At 40.4% G+C, this 23,710-nt stretch overlaps 2 protein-coding genes and 1 long non-coding RNA gene across 4 annotated transcripts in view; 1 reads left to right on the top strand and 2 right to left on the bottom strand.

Moving 5' to 3' along the window:
• The window catches only part of LOC309880625 (putative oxidoreductase ZK1290.5), a 44,497-nt gene extending 40,762 nt beyond the window's left edge, over nt 1–3,735 (bottom strand). The window contains exon 1 of one of the 2 annotated variants that reach the window (XM_082765743.1): nt 3,618–3,735. In XM_082765743.1, coding sequence (XP_082621869.1) covers nt 3,618–3,708 — 91 coding nt within the window. In that variant the 5' untranslated portion in view covers nt 3,709–3,735. The remainder of the gene's footprint in view (nt 1–3,617) is intronic. The other variant, XM_082765744.1, reaches the window with a different exon arrangement.
• A 60-nt stretch (nt 3,736–3,795) lies between these two features.
• Nucleotides 3,796–23,180, top strand: DPH5 (diphthamide biosynthesis 5). The gene is made up of 7 exons (XM_082765745.1): nt 3,796–4,058; nt 5,143–5,267; nt 8,335–8,443; nt 18,521–18,641; nt 20,742–20,781; nt 21,882–21,985; nt 22,932–23,180. Exons 1-7 carry the CDS (start codon nt 3,924–3,926, stop codon nt 23,153–23,155), a joined length of 858 nt encoding a protein of 285 aa, XP_082621871.1. The 5' UTR covers nt 3,796–3,923; the 3' UTR covers nt 23,156–23,180.
• LOC309880627 lies at nt 5,575–13,224 on the bottom strand. Its single transcript, XR_014318011.1, has 3 exons — nt 13,105–13,224; nt 7,847–7,992; nt 5,575–5,585 (listed from the first exon to the last, which is right to left on the bottom strand). It is a non-coding gene; the product is annotated as an uncharacterized lncRNA (long non-coding RNA).
• Nucleotides 23,181–23,710: the final 530 nt, after the last annotated feature.

Here is a 23,710-nt window from a genome sequence, read left to right as displayed (position 1 = left end):
AAACATTCTATGTATATTTGTGGTATCACCAACAAATTTTGTCAGGAAATCACATGCTATTTGGCCAAATCCCTGAATTTCATGATTGCTATCCCCACATCCTAGCTCCTCAAGAAAAGAAAAGAAAAAAAAGAAAAACAAAACTTTTCTGAAGGGAATCTAGAGAGCCAGAACAAGTCTTAAGAGATGGCTATAACTGAGGTTTTGGGGAACTTTTGTAGTAAACGAATGTAATTTTATTTTTTTTTAAAGTCATGTACGGAGCTTCCCCATTCGCAAAGTTTTAAAATGCACTGGTGTGCTTATTTTTAGTTGGAAAATAGACTGAAGCACTCGGAGAGGCACAGTGGCAAAGGAAATACTTTTTAGCACTAAGGAACTTTATCATCACGTCTCCCTCAGGCCACAAAGCTTTCCAACAAGGAGCAATGTCATGCTGAACTCAACTATGCAGCACACACATAACCTTGAAAAAGTTTCCTAATATTTTAGTTACGGGAAGAAAAGTCCTCATGCTACTGAAGTATATCCAAATACATTAGAGGGTAACATTTTTACCCACCAAACTTCAAAAAAAGGAAAAATAAAAAAGAAGGAAGTGGCAACTTTCGAAGTGGAGGCTTCCTACATAGCCGTAGTAACCATGAACAATACAATCCGTATGAATTATTTTTCCAAAGCCCAAAGAGGACAATATTTTGCGTACAACTTTGACAAGTGATCCGTTTTCAAGAGTGCTGCTTTAGATAAGGACCAAGCAGCCTGTAGTTAAATCAAGACAATACAAGAACATGCAATTCCCTGCTACAGTAAAGACTCACAGCAAAGTATGCAATAGTTGGAAACATGTAGCTCCCAAGCAAAAGCATAACTGTAACAAATTCAAAACTGCCATTTTATACCAGTTATTTGCCCTGTTCGCTTTTTGTTTGTTTGTTTGTTTTGTTTTTTAAGGTAAACCTTGCAAATACAGAAAAAACTTATAGTTATCCCTTTAGCACAGTAAACATGCCCATTTTCTAAAGCAATCTAAAGCCTTTATGAACTAGTGTACTCTCCTAGGCATACTTTTACACTTACATCAAGCATTAGCGCCAAAACAACAATTATTTTCAGACAAACCTACTCTACTTTCTACTTGAAAGAAGCCTCTGTAATGAAAAATACCATTACCTGCAGACATGTCTGACCCCCCTGCATGTGAATAATACCGTCTAAAACAACTGTTGTAATTGGAACATAAGAAATATAAAGTTATCAACAGTTTTTAAAATCATGCAATAAGCAAGAAAGATGTAGATCCTTTCTCTTTGTTAAATAAAACTTCAGCTATACAGCATATTTCTAGCACTAAGATAGGCTGCCTTAAAATAATTGGTAGGTATCTGAGGAAAGACTTCTTGTTTTACCATTGCTAGCAGATTTGTCTTCTTCTGGACACAAAACAGATACAACACAGAACCTGAATACGCATGTCAGTAAATACAGAATTTTGGATGTACGGATTTTGGCACATTGCTCCAAGTAAACCTGTCAGACTGATCATAAATTTTGCACACTGTATAACCTGTGGTGTACAAATCCATCATTCTCACTAGAGACTGTAAACTAACCAAAGAACACTCAACTTCCTTGTTCCTGTCTCCCCTTTTTGCATCAAACCATGAAAAACTTACCGCACTTCTCCTATACAAATTAAGAAGCCAAAGCAGCTGTGCCATAGAAACCCATTCTTAAAAAAAGAAAACAAAAACAACACTTTTTAACATCTGAAGCTTGAAGGGGAAAAGCAGGTATTGTATTTTTAATAGAATGCCATCCTAGACAGTTGTTGCACCCTCTCCTGAGTAAAGCACTCTGACCAACAACACGTTAAATGTTTCCCACTGCAGCTCTCAGCTGCTCTGCGAACGGGGTTTGACCAGCTTGGAAGTAACTTGCACATCTCTCTGGCCCACATTACGGTTGACATGACTGGATAGTTGCAACTACCTTAATGTATCATATTCTCTTCCTAAGAGCTTTGTAGAGAGATTATCTAGCAAGAGGGAACAGACATGCTCGTTACCTCAAAGATGACTTACCACAGATAAGTTATGCCTGCATGCTTAGAAGGGTAAGACGATCAACTCTTAAATCCTGCAGAAAATGCCTTCTCATAAGGAAAGTTCTTCTCTGGTTTATTGCTTAGTTACTTTTTCTGAGCCACAAACATTAGTTAATTGTAGTGAGATTCTAACAAAATTCTGCCATTAAGTTGTAAAAGTGTAGTAAGTGGGAACAGCTACCATAAAGATCCCATTGTGTTAGGCTGCAGATCTTGGTACTTGTAGCTTGGCCACAAATGCAAGTGTGGTGAGTCTTGAGTTTATTTTTTTTGTTTGTTTTTAATCTGCAATGGTTTTGCAGTGCCTATCATGGATTTCTTAATATTATCTGATTAGTACCTACCCATTATAATGTCCTCAAAGAGCTGCAGAATACATAAGCAACATGTCAAATGTTACTCTATCAAGACAAGAACAGAAAAGGGAGACCAAAGAACCGAATCCTGCTCTTTGTGACAACACTGCATGTCAAGGGAAGCTCCTTGAAAGCTACAACTGACAGAATTTATTGGGCCAGAAATTTTCAAACTTAATTTTCTTTATATTCTATGTTGTTATCCATTTTATTGCATTTGAGTTCAGGCTGATAACGAACTACTCAGCACTTATTAATACAACTAAAGGACAGCAAGAATGTGATTTCGTAGTGAGTACAAAGGAGTCTTCCTGCCTGTTTGCTGTCCAGTCTGCTTCTCCCGATCACCTAAGTAATGGTCACAATCTCCAGTAGAAAAATGATGACCCTGTACATAACCTGAGATACAGTTCAGCACACACTGGAACGATGGCTGTAAGACTGACTCCATTCTTTAAAAAGACCGCTTAAACTTTTCTTGTATTTGTAAAAAATCTTTAAGTCAAATAAACTGTCAAAAAATGACATAGGTTAGTGAAAATAACTCAATGAATGAAGAAAACCTGTCCTTCTGAGCAGCACAGGCCCCTTTGCTCACTGTGTAGGGGCGGCTGCACGGAGTACGCTCAGGAGGGACTGAGCTAACGGGTCCCTGCACTGGGTACGTGCAGGCCACGTGTTTATGAACACATGCAATGCATATAAGCACACATGGTAAAAACTGTCAGCAACGTTTTGTACACTTCTAACTCCTTTTCTTGCTGACGCTGAGTTGCTAGGACTTTTTAAGTCTGCTCAAATTGTTTTGGGTGAGCACTGCTAACCCTCGCTATTTGTTTAGCGTTGCTGGATGAAAACTTAACCCTATTAAAATGAAAAGCCAACTCCTGTCAACGTAAAGGGCTTAACGTGCTCTAAAATCCTAAGCTCCGATTTTGCCCTGCTTTACACCAGTGAAAATCCCCAGCAATTGCCCTGCAGCCAGCACGCAGCGCTGGGACACAGACGAGAAGCGCCCGGCTCGCTTTGCCTTATGGCTTAGCCTGACGCTTGTGTGACCGAGCAGCTCCGGTGCTGCAGACAGAAAACCTAAACGCCCCGGCCTGGCAGCTCGCTGGCTCTGCCCCGGTGCCGCCCCCGCCGCCAGGACTCACCGAGGCCCAGCACGGGGATGCTGCGGCCGCTGCGCAGCGGCACCGCGGGGCCGCCGGGCCCCTCGCACCCCCCGGCCGCCGCCGCCGCCATGTCGGGCGCCGGCGGCCCGCGGACTACAACTCCCAGAAGCCTCCGCGGCCGCCCAGCGCCGCGCAGCGCGGTGGCGGGAGGCAGGTGGGCCTCGGGGCCTCGGCGGGGAGGCCGCGCAGGGCGGGCGGGCGGTGACGGGGGCGGCGGGGCCCGGCTCGCGGCCCTTTCCCTCCCCGCGGCCGGCGGCGCTGCCGGGCGTGCCCGAGCCCCCCGCCATGCTGTACCTCATCGGGCTGGGCCTGGGGGACGCCGAGGACATCACGGTGAAGGGCCTGGAGGCGGTGCGGCGGTGCGGCAGGGTGTACCTGGAGGCGTACACCTCGGTGCTGCCCGCCGGCCGCGAGGCGCTGGTAGGTGGGCGCGGGGGGCGCGGGGTGGGGGTGGGGGACGGGACATAAAATCCACAGGCATCCTAACAGAATCCTAAAGGTTGGAAAGCACCCCCTAAATCATCATGTCCAACCATCCCCCCACCACCAGTATCACCCACTAAACCATGCTGCCCAAATTTGCTCAGTACTGTTCAGAATAAAAACATCCTTTTTGGTCTGTGCCCTGACAATAAAAATTAATAATAATAATAATAATAAATCTAATAATGTAAAGAGCATGTGAAATGAGTGGTGAAACTTGCAGAGACATATGTTCGGGATAGTCAGACAACACGTTTCTAGCATTAAGTACTAGGTTGAAGGCTGGACTAGATGATCCTGGAGCTCTTTTCCAACCTGAATGGTCTGTGATCCTTTTCATATTCTGATCCTATGAAGCTTTATTACACATGTGAGGTTGATTCCGGAAATAAAGGCATTTAAAACATACAGAGTCCCAATGATTAGTGAGCTGCTGAAGAAAAACAAAGGACGGAATCAAATACAAATTTACCCATATATGAGGTAAATTATTTCTTACAGAGGACTGAAAATGAAGGATTAATGTGAAGTTATTCCTTAGATGTGGTTAGTTGCAACGTACAAAAGAAAAATAAAAGCTATAAAGCTAGGCTATAGTGTAGCTAGTGTCATATTTGTGTCTGGTTTTATGTCAGTGTTATAAATATCCTGAGCAGTTTGGCTTTGACTCGGGAGAGGGGATGCCTTAAAATGGGATGGCTGGTTGAATTACTGTGCCTAGAGTCCACCTGGGTAGCTGCAGTGTGTGGGTGTGAGTGAGCTACTTTTGGGGCCAAGTCAGTATTGGAAATAATATGTTTGAAAGTAATTCTTGTCAGCGCATGAGCTGCCTAATGGGAAGCCCATGCGTTCTTGTGAGGGGAGGTAGGGCTCTCTAAAGACGTGGGTCAGACAGCTGGGGGTGATAGTCAGGTTCTCCTTCCAGTGCCCGTTGTCCGTGTTTCCAAGTAAGCATACTAAGAGAGATGAAAACACTCCCACTTGTCTTATTTTGGTGTTTCTTATTAATTTCAACTTCTAGGAAAAGTTTTATGGAAAAGAACTGATTTTGGCTGACCGAGAAATGGTGGAACAGGAAGCAGACAGCATTTTAAAAGACGCCGATGTTAGCGATGTCGCTTTTCTTGTTGTTGGTGATCCCTTTGGGTAAGATGAGGCAAAATTTTAATTATTGCTCAAGCTTGATCACTTTCTTCTTTCAAAAGGAAGGGGCTATCATCCATAGCTCTAACTCTTCATGAAAAAGCTGATTTTCAGACCAGAAGCACTTCTTATGTCTGTATATTTTTATTGCATACAAAATATACACGCAGTTGTCCACACTTCTGTCTTGCTTTGGAGTTTCCTCACCCAGGAATATATATCTGGGATATATAGATCCCCCTTGGGATATATAGATGTTTCCTTCAGCAGTCACAATCTTCATGCTAGCTTTTATAGAAAATATTTTGCTCCAGGTTTTATCTGCTAACAGAAAAGATTCTAGAATATCACATAGTAAAGAAATGTGCAATGTTTTGAGAAAACGTTCTTTTACTTGTGATTAGCATTTATAAATTGCAGCTTTAATTCTTAGCTGTTTTAGAAAGAATACTGACTTGATTGTACAGCACTTAGGCTTTGATATATGCTAGTCTTTAAAATCAGTTAAGTCATTAAAAATGTCTTCTCAGTTTGGTTTATTAAGCCTTTTGTTTCCACTTCTAATTCCTACTGAAAGGTACAGTCTTTTTCTATTACCAGAAGGATCTCCCTTCTGTCTTATCAGTCAGGCATCATCAATCTGTAATGTCAAGCCACATAGAAGAGCTTTTAGTCTCCAGCTGGTGATTCAAGATTTATTTGTTTTCACAGTGCTATGGGGCACAAGAAAAAATCAAATCACTGAGCACCCTATTTATCAGTGAAAAAATAGTTTATAAAAAAGAAGAGCAGTGCACACCTGTCAAAAGTAGATAATTTATGTAAATACAGGTTGAAGGGAATTAGCAAGAGAATATTGTATTAAACTAGTTCTTAGGGACAGATGATGCTGTATTTCAGAAATATTAATTATACTTTTAGTGCATATTAACACTAACATTGGGATTCATGTAGAGTGTAGAGCCACATTACCTGTATCCTTATGCTATGATCAAGGGACTGATGTAAGTGCACAACATAAATCCTCTACATCTATTTAATTATAATTGCTACTTGTAAGCAGCATCTCCATCTGCCTCAAGTATCATTCATTTCAGCAATGAAATATTGCAGTTCTGATCAGCTATAACATACTCCATCACCATAGAAAACTACCCTTTTTTAGAATGAGTTGCTACTGTCTCAATGTTTGTGTTCTTAGTTCTTTGTATTGCAGTTAGAACTGCTCCTCTGCCTATGTAGAGCCCTGAGGATTTAAGGCTTTCAGAGGTTTCTGGGAAAGAATACTGAATGTTTCTATCCTAAGAGAAACCCCATGAGAGTTGGGCAGAAGCTGTGTGACTGCAGCTGATCTTAGAGTTTCAAGTATGCTTGCCAGCAAGAAGAGCACTTGGCAGTCTTAGGAACCCTCAGGTGTAAGTGGTTAATGGTGAAGGTGATGAAACAAATTGTGTCCATTTTAAAGTTCTCACTGGTGCTCACTGCAAGTGTTTCCTCTGCAGACATAGATAAAACCATGGACGTGCTAGCAGGAGTCTGACAACTTTAGTATTGTATTGGAAAGCCCGCCTTCATCTAGCCTGTGCTAATATCTGTATTATTAGTACCCACAAAAAGTCTTAAACTCAGTATCAGTGACAGCAAACACACCGGTATAGCCTTGGGCGCAGAGGGCTGAATCCATCCAGCTTCTGCGCGTATAGCTGAGGGCTCGTGAGGGCACTTCTGCTCTCAGCCACAGTCATTACAGACAGATCTACTGGGAGAAAAATCTGGCGGGAGCACATTTCAGTGAATAAAGCCAGCTGATCCCTTGCTCATTTGATTTCCTAAATTCAGATTCCTCTATTCATTTTTCCTTCAGTGAAATTGATTCTTTTTTTTCTTTTTTTTTTTTTTGGTAATGACTCATTCCACAGCCTTAACAGCTGCTGCCACATTTGTGTTCCTGTCTGAAGCATCTGATCTGCCATTGGTGCTGGTCAGACATGAAGTGTGGAAATTATCTCACTGATAATGGGGGAAATTCTGTTAGAGCAACCGAACCAGGCCAGGGTGAAAGCAGTTTTCCTATTTAATTATTCCAATCAGCATATGCAAATTCTTTCTTTGGAATGGCCAGAAACATGTGGTACATCTTTGGGATGAGATGGCTAAAGTCATTGTTTAAATTTAGGCAGGGGTAGGTGCGTTTTCCTATTTCACATGGAAAATGGAGTGCTGAGCAGGTACGTAAACACATGGGCAAGCAAAACACTTAAAAATTGTCACAGTTCAAAAATAAGATTAGCTGGATCTATGTTTACTTACCATCTTAGAAAGACTTTAGTCCTAATCTTGTTATTTGTGAGCCCAGTGATTCTTGCTCCAGTCACTGTAAAGTGTTTTTTTTTGAGCATTATGCACCTAAGAGCCAAATTTAGCTCAGTTCTAAACTTAACTTGAGTTTTCTGAGTTACTTCAGAATAAACTTGAGCACTCAAGCCTAGACATTGTTAGTTTGAGTCATTTGGCTTAAATGTTCATAAAAGTACATTTAGTGTAAGGGTGTTTTTTCCAGGTACTGAACGCAGTTAGTTTACCTCAGTCTGTTCCAAGTTCTTGTTCGAGAGTTGCTTTCCTAGCATTTCCTCGATGAGAGAAGGTCTGCTTGTGCAGTGAGGCATTTTGCTGAAGCCTATGCCAAACAGAGCTGAATTTCACAGCTCAACAGATGTCCAGCAGGCACCTGCAGAAGACAAAGGACAAATGGAACTTTCCTTTTCACGTAGTTGCCAAAGCTGCTTTAAAAAGGAACAATTGTGCTAGTGTTAGAGTTCTGATGATGCCAGAAAGAATGGTAGCACACTGAGGCTTTTGGTATTTTCAGCTGGGGAAGGCAGCGTGTGGAAACCTTATTGGGGATTTTACTTTCCTGTAGCAATTAGTCAAGTTGTTGTTGCCCTTTTGGCACCTACGCATTTCCCTATTTGTAAAGGGTTTAATTTTACTTTCAAAGCAAACTGTAACGATAGCAAGACTTGGTCACTGTATCTTTTCAATCTTTAATCCCTTTCCCTTCTTACCACAGGGCCACGACGCACAGTGATTTAGTACTACGTGCAGTAAACTTGGGGATTCCGTACAGGGTCATTCACAATGCCTCAATCATGAATGCAGTAGGATGCTGTGGTCTACAGGTAACATTTTTGGATATATGGTATTCCGCAAGTGCTAAACATAGAATTAGTGAGCTCCTCTATTGCTGTAAGCAGTGCGTGTTGCAATCCAAAGCTTGAAGATCTGTAGCAATTGTACAGTTCTGTTGGCAGAATTTGTTAATGCTTCCTTTTCAGCATGCTTCATGCCACCAGAAGTCCCTTTTGATGAGCCCATGTGTAGTACTTTTGTTCTTCTCTGTTCTCTAACTTCCCTCTGCCTCAGAAAGCTTTGGTATTTAAGTTATTTTACAGATAAAGCTTTGCTCGTGTTGGCTTCCGTGCATTACTGATGGTCACCTGATAAGTTTATTCTTAAATTAGGTTGTTAAACCCATTGTGGAGCATGCTGGTCTTGTAGTAAAAGGAATGTATGCACAAGCCCAGCTGGGATTGTAACTAACTCCAAAATGTTGTATATGATGCATTCCTTCTCTCCCAGGTTGACCAGCCTTCGCTTCCTACTTTAAACACAGGTCCCACTTTGCCAAGACTATAAGAAAGCACAGGAATATAGGTGTGCTACAGGGAACAGTTGAGCATTTGAATGAGTTTTCATCATTGCAGGAGGAAGCATTCCTTCCTAGCTGAACAGAACGAACCCCGTTTTTTGTTTCAGTAAACTGATGCCTTCGGATTTACACTGGCAAACTTCACTAGCCATATTTCTGTGCTGCCCAACAGCAGAAAACCTATTGCAATAAACTGGGTGTTATATCTGCGATCACCTCTGAATGGTTTAGAAATGTGAGAACCCTGTCCGATCTGACAGCTCAGCGACGCTGCAGTGACACATATTCTGAGATCATGCCCATATTAAAGGCAATGCAGGATAGGATCATCACATTCTTTATAATTCTTCCTGTGGGCACTTTCTAAGTGACACCTGCCTATTGCTATAAGACTGGCAACATTATCTTTTAGGAAGGAAATAGGTTCCTTGATGTCTAAAATCTACGTACGTAGCAGACAGATGGCAGCTATCGCATGACTGCGCTTACTGGGGCAGATAACACAAGAGCTAAGGCTGGTGCTCACTCTTTCCCCTTTTGGCTTCACAGTGGTGCAAAGTTTGCTTCTGCAGTTGAATTGTTGACAGGTAGCTTTTGCTACCCACTACCTTTCTACTCTTGTTTTTTAGCTCATTAGGAAAGAAGATGCAAGGCTCATACTCCCCAAAAGTACAGATGACTAAGTTTTGCTTCCTCCGTAACTCCAGTTAGGCGTAGGAATGAAGACTATAGAGCTTCTAGGTTAATTGGAGAAAAAAAAAAAGAGAAGAAAACTAAGTGGGAACATATTACAGTTGTATGTTTTTTCACGTATACAGAGTTTTGGAGATTAGCTTACTCTTTCCTTATCCCATACTGAAAGGAACAGAGCACAGAGGAAATGTGATGTTATTCACTCTGGCAATAGTCTCCTTTTCCGTTCTGGCTTGGGAGGGACTGCCTTCTCATAAGTCAACATTCCCGTTGTTGTAAAAGGCATTTTAGGAAATAGTGATCATATTGTGTTACCGGACAGGCCTATAAGCAGCTATACATTTAACTCTTCATTGTACCTCAAAGGCATAAGCAGCAAGTGAGGGGTATCTTACAAAAAACAAAAACAAAAAACATACAAAAAACAGCTGGTGGTTTAATTCGAGTTGTGGTGGAAGTTTATAATTTCTTTCAACAGTCTTTACTGCTTTATGTTCATGGTGATCTCCTGTCATCAATTTACTTTTGGAGTTAGCGTGTTTCAACTTGCAATGTTGCTGTCAAGTATAACAAGGATTCCTCTTTTGCTTCACCACAGAAAAGGCTTGGCTTTTTTTCTTGTTTTAATCTGATTGTGATACAAAACCTCTTTCTTTCTTACTAGAGAAAAACAGGAAACACCTTTATACGCTGTTCTGAAAGCCATGTGCATAGTGAGCTGTAACTGCTGATTAGGCCTTGGTAAAATGCAGCTACAGCCCAGTGTGTTCACAAAGGAGCGTGTCGCTTGTCACCAGTGATGTTTCTGTGTAGCCAACAACATTCTGGCAGTTGTGCAGTTTTCCTGTACAATAATTACTGAAGTAACTTAACTAAAGTAAGCTTTGTGATTCTGTATATCAGAAGTATTGTGCAGCAATCTTTTCGTATACGTAAATGTTATCTATGAATTTTAGATAAGTTCAGAGCGTTAGTGGTGTTTTTGCACAAAGAGCATAAATATGTTTCTTGTCAACTTGTGAAGGGTGAATGTATTTTTTCTAAAAAAATAAAATAAAATAACAACAACCTGCCTTGCCCATTTAACTAACAAGTAGTGGAGCTGTTCTGAAGGCTGTACAGGCTAGGATTTTATTCTTATAAGTAAGTGAGACTCAGTAATTTAAGTAACTGAGCAAATAGGAAACAGAAGGTGAAGTGGGGAAAGACACAAGGAAAAGTGCCTCTGTGAATGCCTCTTAGCATGTTCTGTGAAGGTTCACCTCTCTTGCCTGGAATTTGACATGCGAGTACATTGGTCACTATGACTCCTGTTAGAGTGGAGAAGGAACGCCAGAGGAAGGAGTCACGCAGTTGACTACGCACTGGGGGAGTCAGAGAGGTGGGACAGAAGTCTTCAAGGGAAGGCTGAAATTCTCAGAGGGCTTCTACTAGGTGGTAGCTAATGGGGCATGTCAGCTGTCCTTGTCAACGGCTGCACCCCCGTTCTGTAACTTTTAACGCTTAGTATTTTCGGTAACAGGCTTACCTCTGATTTACCACTGCTCAGCTGCCCAGTGGTCATCTTGATGCTGCCTCAGCCCTATCTGATGGGGATTCAGCATTGCAAGTTGAGAACAAAGGGAAGAGTCTAACCTGACTCCCATGGCTTTATCTATACCCACACTCAGTTTTTAGAGTAAGTGCTGGCTGCTAAGGCTTTTAGCCCTAGAATAAAGAGACAGATACATTCAAAAAACAAAACAAGAACAAAATTCTAATTTATGCCTTTTTCCTTCCTTCCTAATCTGTGTGACATCTGGATGAGTTTGAGAGGGTCACTGACTAGAATGGGCAGAATGGAGCTCTGATGATAGAATTCATCCAAACCCCGTCCTGATAGGCGTGTGTTTGAGGGGGCAGATGGATGGTCAAGCACATGAGGAAGATGCATCATTCTGAACTGGGATGCATGTAAAGGGATGATGCAGCTTGAAATGGCTTGAAAAAACGGTGCTACTATTAAAAAACAAACAAACAAACAAAAACACTAAGGTGCAAAGCTGGAAGCAAGCCATGGGGATGAGACAAAAGACTAAGGTAAGGAGTTAGAAGAAAAGTACAGGAAAAGAAAAGACAGAAGAAGGAAGAAAGGATTTTCCAAGAGATATGCTTGAAAATAGCTAGAATAGAATATGGTGAGCAGGTTCTAGCTTCAGCAAACATACAAATTAGTTAATCCTGCTAGTTAGCTGAAATGGCATATAGCCCTTGTACTGCCCCAAATCTCTGCCTGACTGGAAAGCAGATTATTATCCTGCCCGTGTTATCAAAATACAGTGAATGATCTGGACTGCCTCAAGAACCTTAAGTGATGTGTTCTTAGTTTAACCTTAGCAATAAACAATAGTTTTATTTTTACACCTCTAATCTAAGGTCTTTGTGGAAGGAGGGAGTTACACCCCTTTCATTTGTAGAAAGCACCATTGTATTTTCTAGGTTTTCAGTTATCATCTTTTCAATTGGTTCCATTCATTTCTTCGTTTTAATAAAGAGGTGTTGCTCCAGAGGAAGAGCCACTCATTGCTGGGAGAGTGGTGCTGCTAGTTTTGTAAGCATTTATTTTATATTTTGGTGGGATAGTTAGTTAAAAACATGTCATAGCAAAGACCTGCCTTTCTTTTGAGCCATACCCACTTTCCACCTGAATAGCTTCGGAACAAACATCTGCATGTCCCCTTGTCTCTTTCAGTGACTCATCTTCATGATTATTTTTTTTGTTTGCAGTCCACTTAGTCCTTGCAACACAATTACAGCTGCAAAGTAGTTTTGCCTTTTAGCTGCTAGCTGTTCATTTAAACACAAAAGCAGTGCTTGCTATGTTGTCTTTGAGTCTCCGCTAAATAGGTGAGTAACCTTTCTGTGTCAAGTAGAGGAGTATTACTTGTAGATGGGGAGGCTGAAGGATACTGTCATAGCTTGCCGTGGTCATAGTCAAATAGAAAACCCGTAGTAGTTGCGGGAGCGGAACCAGAGTTCCACCTCCACCCTCTCTGTGCCTCTTTAACCTTTCAAAAATACTCCTTGCTCTAATAGGAGGGGCTCTATGCAAATGTTTTTTTTTTTTATTCACTGACAGTTAAAATAAACTGTTTTCTACCACTAGTTCTTGTCTCTGACTACCTGCCTCTGAGCCTTTTACAAGTTGGCATTGCTTCTCAAACCAACTAAATGGTAAATCAGTGTTAGTTACACGAGCTTATTACTCGTATTTGCTGTGCAGCTTTGTGCCAGTTGTCACCAGAAAATACAGCCCAGAAACACCCATTTACTCCCAACAGACTTTCGTCTCCATTTGGTTGTCTTTGTCTCGGATGAGTAATACCAGTGAGTAGGGTGGGAAGGTTTGATATCGCTGGGGAGAGTCTAACAAGCTTACCAAAGATAAAGGGATGTTACCTTGGAGGGAAGATGCTGTCCTGTTTGGTTTGCTTGAAGTTTTGAAGTCTTCTGATAGTTGAATTTTGTTCTTCTTGTAGAGCAGCTATCGCTTAGGCACTGATCTAGGAGACAGCTAAGAGGAAAAACATGTTCTTGCCTTTATCTGCTTTTATGTGGTTACTCTCAGCTGCCTTCTGAAGACTGCAGTCATGTGGAGTGGGCTTCCACCAGCCAAACATCTTTCTCTTCACAGTCCCCTTGCTGCCATGTACTGAGGGGACTGGAGGTTCCTGGGACAGCCTGTGGGTAGCACAAGGAGCTGCAGCTCTGCGTTAAATGTAAAAAACATTCCTCTTCACGTGAGCCTTCTCCTGGGATGGATTCAAAGTTGTTAAAAGTCCATAGTACTAAATAAGATGGCACAAACAGCCAGGCCTAGGCCTGTGGTTGTTTCATAGGACCAATAGCAAACAAAAATGAAGCTTGTCTGATTCCTGCTACCTCTTTGTTGCTGATTGTCCTTCCTAGGCTGTTCTCTGGCAACAGTATACGATACATAGCACAGTAAGAACCTTTTAATATGCTGTGTATGGATGGTATGGAGGGTTGTTAACCGCCTGGGGAGGATAAAGGGAAAAAGTCTGACTTGTTAGGTTCCATTTTTGAGGATGAATGTTACCTGGCATCCCATCAAAACTCTGATGACAAGGGTGAACAAAACGTGCCTTAGATTTGCAGTGTAAATTCAATGGGTTTTATCAAAAAGCCACCTGGGATGATGCGAGATGCTATACAGTCTCCAGATCCCACTGGGGAATAGTCTCTGGACGTGTCAGCAGGACGTGATCAGGCTGTGTGGTATATTCATTTGCAGAGCAGTCCTGTCCTGTGAAAACTATCTGCAGCGTAACGTCTGAGTATCCTCACAGTCCTATGGGGTTTGTGGGATTCGTGTGGGTTACATTTATGCTGAAAAATGTACTGACGAGACTCCCTTTTACCTTCCTCCCCTGTCATGTTTCCACTTGTGAAGCTGTTCTGAAGTTTTAGGAGAGGAGGTAGGCTGTTAAGTGAAGAATTGCTTTATCATTGCAGCTGATACAGCAGTAATTCTGGGAGAGATTCTACAAAAATAAATGTCTGCATTTTGAAATGTTTACTTCGTGGTTTCTCTGCAGCTGTTGTCCTACTGCCCTTTAATATCATCTTGCATCGTCTCTCCTGCTTGCTTTTAGAGGCGATGGGGGAATCTTCCTTTTTTAATTTCCCTATTTAGTCTCAGCTTGTTTCTTCTTTTCATGCTCTGTATTTTTGTGGTGGTTATTGACACCAGTATTTTTAGTGAGGTCTGTCGATCTGGACAGCTTCAAGTTGCTGATGTCTCTCAGATTGGTCATTACTGAAGTTGCTCATTAGTTTCATTGAAATTCGAGTTGCAGGCAGACTATCCAAGCTGAGATCATGGTGCAGCACTTTTTCTTCCAGTTTATTCTGTGAAACAAATCACAGTTTGCAATCAATTCTGCTTATACAAACAAATTAAGGAAGAAATATTGTTAATAGAAGGGTTAGAAATACTGATGGAAAGCAGATGGGCAGTTCAGTACCAAAAGTTGTCTGATGTTCTTTCGTATTGTGTGTGTAAGCAAAAGAGAAAGTTCTAGCTTATTCTGAGCTGATGCAAATGTGAATTGAACAGCTTTCTTCAGTGTTCAGTGAGAGGCAGAAAACTCAGCAGACAGCCTGCAAAAGTTAAGCACACAAAGCTTTGCTTAAGCCAATTACTGCTTGAGCAGGGGGAGGGCTGTTTCCAAAGACAGGTCTTTCAAAATGAGCTTTTGAAATTCTTCTGTGAAGATTTTGAGCGTTAGGGAGAAGGTAAAAACACATCAGTTTCCAAGCCCAGAGCACCAAGTGCCTGTCCAGCCAGTTCACTGAGCCCCTGAGAAATTCTGGCACTTGTGTGCTTGAGCAGAATGTGGGCACTGTAACAAATCTGATGGTTTGTGCAAATGTGCTGCTGGAAATGTTTCAGCACGTACAGAACAAATGCTGCCCACTCCGAAACCCCAGCTGTTTGATGTCGAGTGCAGCACGCAGAAGACTGCTGTGAAACTTCATTTGCTGTTGCCCATCTTTAAAGCTGTGCCAGCAACCACGCAACACGAGTGTTTCACAGAAAATACAACACAGGGCTGTTGTTTGTTGTCATGTTGAACAATCTCAAAGCGTGATAACAATCCTTGGCCGTGTGATAATGCACGTGGGCTGACAAATGTGTGCCACACTTGTTTGCCAGTGACAAACCTGCAACCTGGAAGTTTGGGCCCCTATTCTGAATCTTCCATGGTTTGTGGAAAAGATCATTTTTACTGCCAGTGGGTTCTGGCTCTGGTGCCCAGTCACCTGCTGTGTCCCCGGCTGAGATCTGTGACTGCTGAGTCCTTAGGGTGACAGCAGCATTTTGGCTATTAATGCTCTCTCTGCAGCAAGGCTTTTCTTTGAAGTCCAAGACTTTGTGCTAGATTTCCAGAGGTAAGAATTAGCACGCAGCACAAGAAGCTGTATTGGGAACTGACTGACTCTGACAGGTACATGGGTAGAAAGTTGAAAGTTTGTTCTGATACAATTACGTGTTGCTTCTTTAAAGTCATGCAGGCCTGCTCTAATGGAAGAACAGTACCTCCGTCTGCCTAAGTTTTACATGTCTGCAGAAATCAATTGGTAAATGAGAAAGAAATTTGTGTGTCTATATAACTGCTTGTATGGTGATTGGTTACAAGTGGTCAAACACAATAGAAGCATCCATTTGTTGCCTCAATTCCACAGCATTCATAGATTGTATACCAGAAAGTTTCCAAAGTAGTATTTTCTCCTCTTTAAAGTTAAGAAATATGAATAGAATTAGTGCTAGAAAATCTATTATCTAAAAGCTTATTTCATACAAGGGTATAAGTTGCAAAGTCACTTCTATGAGGTTAATGAAATACGCCCCATTCCATCCCGTGTCTGTAGGAGCTACTTCAGTGCTGTCCAGGTGCTGAGAGGCTGTACAGATTTTTGAAACTACGAATATGTGAAGATACTCTGAAGTTGTTTCTACTGAACAGATGAGCCATTTTGAACAAAAGTGTTCCAATATTTCTTTGACAGACTTCGGTTTTAATGCAAAATGCGTTGAACGAGGACATTCAGTGAATCTGACAGTGGTAATGCTTATACAGAAAGGATAATTTGCTTTTTGTCGATAAAGATGATGGAGAGTCCTTGTAATGATCGGTGGAAAAGAATATCTAAGAAAAATAACAATCGGAACAAATGTTCTAGGGCATAGAAGTTTGTATCCAACTTGTTTTTAATATCTGGCAGAGTAGTTTGAAAGATCTGATTCCCAATAAGACACTTGTCATTTATCCATTTCTGCACATCCTTGTTTTTTGCAAAAAGGCAGAGGTGGGAGATTCTCTCCTTTAGGGCATCAAAATGCCAAAGGGATTAATTGAGGCTGCTTTCTGTGCTGAAGGAGGGCTGCTGCTTTCTGGAAAATGACTGCAGGGGCTTTCAGATGGCAGACAGCAAGCTGGCTTGCTAGGCTGGTACTGCACATTTCAGTAGTTGTTGATGGCTGAAGGTGTACTGCCACCTCCCCAGTGAGATTTAAGGTTCACTTAACCTTTAAGTTTTAGTTTTAAGCTTTTTACGTTTTTAAAACTTTAAGTTTAGCTTTTCTAGCTTCCCAGGTCCTCTAACAGCGAAGAGGAGAAACTCCTTTTTCCAATAGTTTTGCTTCACATTTGGTACAGAATAGAGAGAGCTTTAGCCACATAGACAAAACATAGCTTGTTTTTTTTTTTTCTCTCCCTTATTTTCTTCCTATAGAATACAACCTTGAAATAGTTCAAAAGGCACATCAGGAACAATACATTTAGTTCAACCTATATTTAGTTTACTGGAAGAACCTTTAGGTTGTGAAATATGCACTGTGTGTTCTCGTTCCTGTGCTAGAATGAAATATTTAAAAGAGGAAATGTAAATGTTTTTAGTAATCTTCCAGGAATCTTTGAATAAAGGCTGTACGTACCAGCATGAATAGTTAAAATTTGAGCTCTTAGTCTCTTGGAAGCAAACAACTTTCTGCTTTGATTCAAATTCTGCTTTGCTAGATAGAGTAAGGGAGTTAAAACCACAACCTAATGCCACAATAGATTAAGTATGTATAGGGGAATCCCCAGATGGCACAAAGCTGCCAGAGCTACTTACATGTAGGGTCCTCTTTTCTGCTAACAGTGTACGTGGTGCCTCCCGTAGTGGGCTGGAAAAAGCTGCTGTGCCTTCTGGGTTTAAACAGAAAGTGGGGAGGACAGTCTGTATGCTGATGGTTTCTCTGGTAGGCTTGAGCAGACAGAACATAGGCAAGCTGCAAAATCCATCTTGGTTGGCCCCATTCCAGAGCTGAATTGACCAAAATTGACGCATGCTTTTGCCCGTTTTCAAGTTGGTTACAAAAACTTTCAAGCCAAATTCTACTTTAGGTTACATCTAATTTTCAGTTTTGCATCACTGGAAATGACTGGCAAGGGCATTGCTTCAAATGCCTTCACCAAGGTTAGGGACGAGTAAAGGCAGTGAGCACGTTTACACAGAATCTGCTGGCCGTGTTCTCACCCTACGTGCACATAAACAGTTTTGCACCTCTCTGCTTTAGGTGCAATCTGTCTCTGTCTTCAGATCTTCATCTCAGCTATCTCTTTAGACTCTTAACTGCTTTTGCATGGCACAGCTTCTGTCTGCAGGAAAGTGCTGTTGTAATATAAATCCTACCAAGTCAGTAGAATCAAAGCTTAGGAAAACATTGTAAGTATTACAGCTTTACCAGAAGTTGCCAACCTTAACCAAAATAAGAAATAATAAATAAGAGTTTTGGTGCTAATCTTAAAACTTTTGCCTTTAAGACAAAGTTGCCTTCAGAATTAAGTAACAAAGAATAGAAGGTAGATTGAAAGTTATTGTACATTGGAAAGGGAAATGCCAAGATAGGTAAAAATGTTACGGGTAGCTTATTAATCAGTCTTTAACACGCTTTACTGCTTGGAGAGTAAAAGAGCAACACGCCTATGTTACAAAGAAGAAAAAACAGTTCACTAATTACAGAATTTCTTAGAAAGGAGGGAGTGAAAAGGAATGCACTAGAACTAATCAAGAGATAGAGTGAGAGATTTTGTTTATTTAATGCAATGTTTTGTTTTATGTATGGGAGACCAAACAAGTGTCTCATAGGAGTACTCCGAAAACTATTAAACTTCTTCACTATGCTCAGGACTTCACAGTGTTGCCAATTTGTTGTTTTTATAGTTCTTCTTGTGTGCTGTACTACTAATAGCATTTTTGCAATTGACTGTGGATGTGTGTCATTGGATGTTTTTTGTTTTTACAGTTGTACAATTTTGGAGAGACGGTTTCTATAGTTTTCTGGACAGATACATGGAAGCCAGAAAGCTTTTTTGACAAGATCAAGAAGAACAGGCAGAATGGAATGCACACACTGTGCTTACTTGGTAAGCAGCAGCTGTCCTGGTGCCTTAGCTATCATCATTGCCAGGGGCCAGATACAATAGTGAAAGGCATGAGATGAAGTCTGGGATTAAACAGAGGTTAGATAACAGAGATCTTTAAAAATATACCAAAATTGGAACTCCAGTGTATGTGTACTTAGAATCAGTTCAGCCACTGTTCATGCTACGCCACCCATGAATTTCTTAATTCCTCTTTAGAAAATCTGTAAGAAATTATACCTTTGTAGAAGTCACAGGAGCAGGAGGCCTCTGGTTGCTATAAAGATCAATGTGATGTTAAGCTAGATCTAGCTCAGGATCCAGGTCAGATTGCAGTGGCTAGCAGCTGTCTTTTATTGACTTAATTAAGTTAGAGCTCAACACATTTGACTTTCAGGGAGGTGGGGTGATACTCCATTCCCTAATTACCTCGTCTGGTGGTGTTTTGGCAAAGGTGATTGTCATGTGAGAAGCTTCAGTATTGTCAAAATTCTTGCTGACCCTGGGTCTGATACAGTACAGCTCCTAGCTGAGTGCTATCCTCAGGCTCCCCCATGGTGCTGTCTGATCTTTATCCCACCCAACAATCCTAGGCTGAAGGCCATTTTCCGAGTAACTTTATTAGTCTAGGCAAAGCCTTAAAGATCATGGAATTGCCAGTGTGTAAAAAATATGGAGCTTATGTATTTGTATATATACACATACTTTTCTGTATCATCTTTCAGACACAGGTGGGAACTCTCAGTACTAAGTACATTAATATTTTACGTAAAAACAAATTCTGAGGTAACTGGAGGAATCCTGAGCAGGAAACAATTTAAATGTGTAAGCATCACTGCACATCAAACTTTCCAATGCCTTGAAAGTTGTTTGTTTTCAAAGTTGGCTATATACCAGAATTCTGTTAATTGTTTTAAAGAAGAATGACTTCCAAAGTGTTTGACACAAGGATTATTCCAACTGTAATACATTAAAACTAAGTATTCTTTAGATTTTTGTATATAATTAATTCTACATGTATGTACTTCCTTTTTATGTTTCATTTCTTTATGCAGTAGTAAGAGAGAAAAAATTTGGAAATAGTAAAATCGAATCTCATGCTTCAGGGACAATCATAGTACCCACCTCTCATTGTAGCTCACAGCTGAAAACTGCTAATTCCTAAGCTAATCAGTCCCTTAATACAATTTGGTTGTTCTGGTCTGTGTATTGATTGCTTATCCAGCTAGATTAGATTACCAGGTAAGCAAATAATGATATAAAAAGATCAGTGCTGATACACTTCTGATTTCAAAGCAACTTCATTGACAGAAAAGCAATTTGGTAAACTATGCACTAATAATCTTGGAGATTTGCATTTTAAACCACACTCTTCAGAGTTACCTTGGTTTAAAGGCTGATCATGAACTTAAGCAATACTTTTAAAATGTATCCAGTTTTCACTGATATTTTTCAGGGATTTGAAGACAGATAACATTTGATGGTCTCTTGGAGAGATTGTGGGCAACTGGAGTTTCACAAAATTGCAGATGTTCAGTCTTACCTGCCCTCCTTCCCTGCCTGTCCCCTCCCCCCTTTTTCCCATAAGAGAAGATTGTCTAAATTTTGATTGGGACAGGACGGAAGTGCTAACGAAAGTAGGTTCCTGCATGGGAGTGATGTAATCACTGCCCATCAGCTGTACGGGTTTACCTTCTGCGATCACACTGTATTCATAATTTAAGAATTAATTCCCAAGAATTTAGTCCAAATACCTTGGTGTGCTTAAACATGCTAGCATTTAGTTAAATTTAGTTTATTTTGCAAATAGGCCTGCCATTTTTATACTTAGTAATTTAGTAGTTTTTATTCATCTCAGCTACTTTGAAATTTGTGAAACTTGCACTATCTTTAGGTAAAATCGCACACATGAAATCACATTGCTTTCTTTATAGTTAACATATAAAACAATGTAAGCCGTATTCCATTTTCCTGTAAAAGCTAAACTGTTGCTATAAAGTTTACAGAATTTTCTAATTAAACTAAGCTTTACCTACACAGAAAGCTAACTGGGAAGTTTGTAGGGAATCTGTACTGTATGTTACTGTTTTTTTTTTCCTACAGATATTAAAGTGAAGGAGCAGTCTGTGGAGAATCTAATGAAGTGAGTCACAATTTTGAAAATATATAGAAACATATGGTGTATTTACCAAGTATTTTTTGTATAAGAATAAAGGTTTCTTTACCTAAAGTTTAGTACTGAACTTGCCTGTCTTCTGTTGTGCTTCTCAGTGGCCATGGTCTTTTGTTTCTTATAAGGAGTAGATTTTTTTTTTTTTCTGTTCATTACAACAGGACCTGGCTTTACTTACAGTAACTGAATGAATCTGCAGCAGGGCATAATCTTAGTTCCTCTGAGAAGCATTAGGTCAGAATGTGGTGAGCTTTCTCCTTGACAGGTCAGGTGTTTTTTGTTTTTTTTTTTTTTAACTGCTGTTCTGTTCCATCCTGAAATAGGTTAATAGCATAAACAGTGTTCTGAATTCATTCTTCCTTACGTTGTCTGGAAGCAGTGTGAAGTACTGAATATGTACCACTGTTTTTTAACAGTTAAACAAGCAAAATACAGAAAATGCTCATATGTGCATTTAACTATATCCAAAAAACACTCATCAAACCTTCATCATCTCTGTGCAATCTGTATGTTTTGACAATGGGGAATATAAATAGTTACTTTATGCACATGCTGTAACTCTGGTCTAAATTAACATTTGTGAAATCTCACAGTATCATTGAGGTTTGTTTATTTTGGAATTTCAAAATAAAATCTGTTTGATTGAACCCACAGTTGGCAAAGAAAGAAGCATTTCATTTAAGAATATATTGCTAGTCTGTAATAATCTGTCTACAGGGCATTTGACAGGAAAACAGTAGTTTGCCCTTGAGTTTAAGCCTAATGCATCTTTCAGGAGCAATTGCAAAACCTGCATATTGCTTCCAACAGCTGAATTTGCTTTTAGGATTCAAACAATCTGCCAGCTGGAGGACCTGCAGTTTCACAGGTGTGGTGAGAGCACAAGAGAGACTTCTGCTCTGTCTTCCTTAAAATTTCCATTCTTGTCTAGAAGGGCCAGGCTGACAGCCTGGCCTGTTTAAGTTCAATTTGCTAGTTCACAGATTTCATTTGAAATAAACTGTAAGAATGCTGTAAACCATAATGGAATTGTTTATATGTTATATTAATTTACTTTTCTGTCCTGGCAGAGGAAGGAAGGTTTATGAGCCACCGCGCTACATGAGTGTGAACCAAGCTGCAGAACAACTTCTCACCATTATTCAAAACAGGAGACTCCAAGGAGAAGAACCAGGTACTGTTACTGCAGTGTTTTTATCTGCTACTTCTCTTCTCAGTTCACACTTAGTGATGAGTCCCAGAATCTACTTCCTTCCTCATTGCCTTAGCATTCTCATCATCTGTAGTGGAATTGGGCTCTTAATCCTAATCATTAGATGAATTTGGCAGAGCTTAGACACAGTGTAGTTCACTGAGCACGGATGAACATGCACCAGTGGCTCCTGGAGATTTAGTCAAAGCCTCAGGTTGGTAGCACTGCACTGTTTCTGGGTATCTTTAACTGTGAGCTCTTTGATCAATTCTAGTTGCAGGAGGCTGATTCCAGGCATTTTAGATAAGTCAAGCCTCAAAAAATTCAGCTATGTTCTATTTAAATTGGTCACACTACGCTGTACATGAATACCAGTATGAATCTAGTTACCCCAAAGATGCAGGACTGTGGTTTTGACTTTGAGTTCTTAACACTAGTCAAGAGTTTATGGAAGATGTTTATCAAGACCAGAGCTGAAATCATAGCAGCTATGAAGATAACTCCCTTGTGTCAGATGAATTCCTATTTTTTTGTCTCTACTTTTAAAAGTTTATTTCTGAAACATTTTTAAGATGAAAAGGAAATAATCCTTTCATTCATCCATTATGTAGAATTAATCAGACGCAGCAGTTTCCTCTAAGTTAATAAAATTCCTGAATTAATTTTATTTACTGCTACTGCCTTCCCGCTTTTGCTTATGAGCAGCTCTAGGGTACAGCTTTGTATTTTCTTTGAAAAATAGGCTTAATTTTAGGCTACTCCAATGATTAAATGGAGGCGTAAGAGCAGGGACAAGATTTGAGCATTCCAAGTACTTTTTCCTCTATAATCTGGCTATCACTCAGTAAATTAACCTTTTTATGAGACAGTTTGAACTTGGTCTCTGAAAAAGTTTTGAGAATCATTTCTTACATATTCTTTCTTGCAGAAATTACTGAAAACACAATTTGTGTTGGACTTGCACGTGTGGGTGCTCAAGATCAGAAGATTGCTTCAGGCACGCTACATCAGATGTCCACAGTGGAATTAGGCGGTCCACTGCATTCCATGATTGTTACAGGCACTATGCACCCTCTGGAATTAGAAATGCTTAAGCTTTTTTCTGTAGATAGTTCCACGTTTGAAAACAATGCATTTCAAAGGAACGCTTAAATAAAAATAGCATTTTTTTATTTGATCTCTACTTTCCTGACAGCGTATGGTTATTTCTCTCAATATGTAAAGCTTAGATTAAATGCATTTAGATTGTACTTAGCTACAGAAGATAACACTGTACGAACGTGGACCTGCTTTAGCTTCAGACTACAAACTGCAAGATACACCTGCTAGTATCAGTTTTTATCAAGTCAAGACATCTTCAGAAGCCTCTAAAACCTTAAGAATGCTTTACTTTGTCTAGTTCAGTTCATCAACATCTCCATCCATCTTAGGTTGATCACAGGGACAAGGGGTGCAAGTACAAAACTGAAGAGCTATACCAGATGTCTACGTGGCATCACTTCTCTGTAAAAACAATTAATCAAGTCTATTACAACAGTGCATGCAAATGCATTTTAGATAGCTGAAAAGCAAAATCTAAATATCTAGAAACTCAGCAGTTTTCTCATCAATAGAAATGCTAGCAAGCTTAACCCTATGCGGTCTGTATTCATCTTTACACGTGGAAGAATGAATACAGATGAGAATGTTCTTTCTGTCTAAACGAAG

Source organism: Aythya marila (assembly GCF_965140915.1).
Source record: "Aythya marila genome assembly, chromosome: 8".
Lineage (NCBI taxonomy): Eukaryota > Metazoa > Chordata > Aves > Anseriformes > Anatidae > Aythya > Aythya marila.
The sequence above is the reverse complement of the archived record's forward strand: the minus strand, read 5'-3'. Positions and strand labels throughout refer to the sequence as shown.

What these genes read in the sequence shown, in the direction of transcription:
- DPH5 (XM_082765745.1), top strand. Translation starts at nt 3,924, where the DNA reads ATGCTGTACCTCATCGGGCTGGGCCTGGGGGACGCCGAGGACATCACG. An exon ending in TAGGATGCTGTGGTCTACAG is followed by an intron (nt 8,444 to 18,520) that starts GTAACATTTTTG and finishes TTGTTTTTACAG; the next exon opens with TTGTACAATTTTGGAGAGAC. An exon ending in GCACACACTGTGCTTACTTG is followed by an intron (nt 18,642 to 20,741) that starts GTAAGCAGCAGC and finishes TTTTTCCTACAG; the next exon opens with ATATTAAAGTGAAGGAGCAG.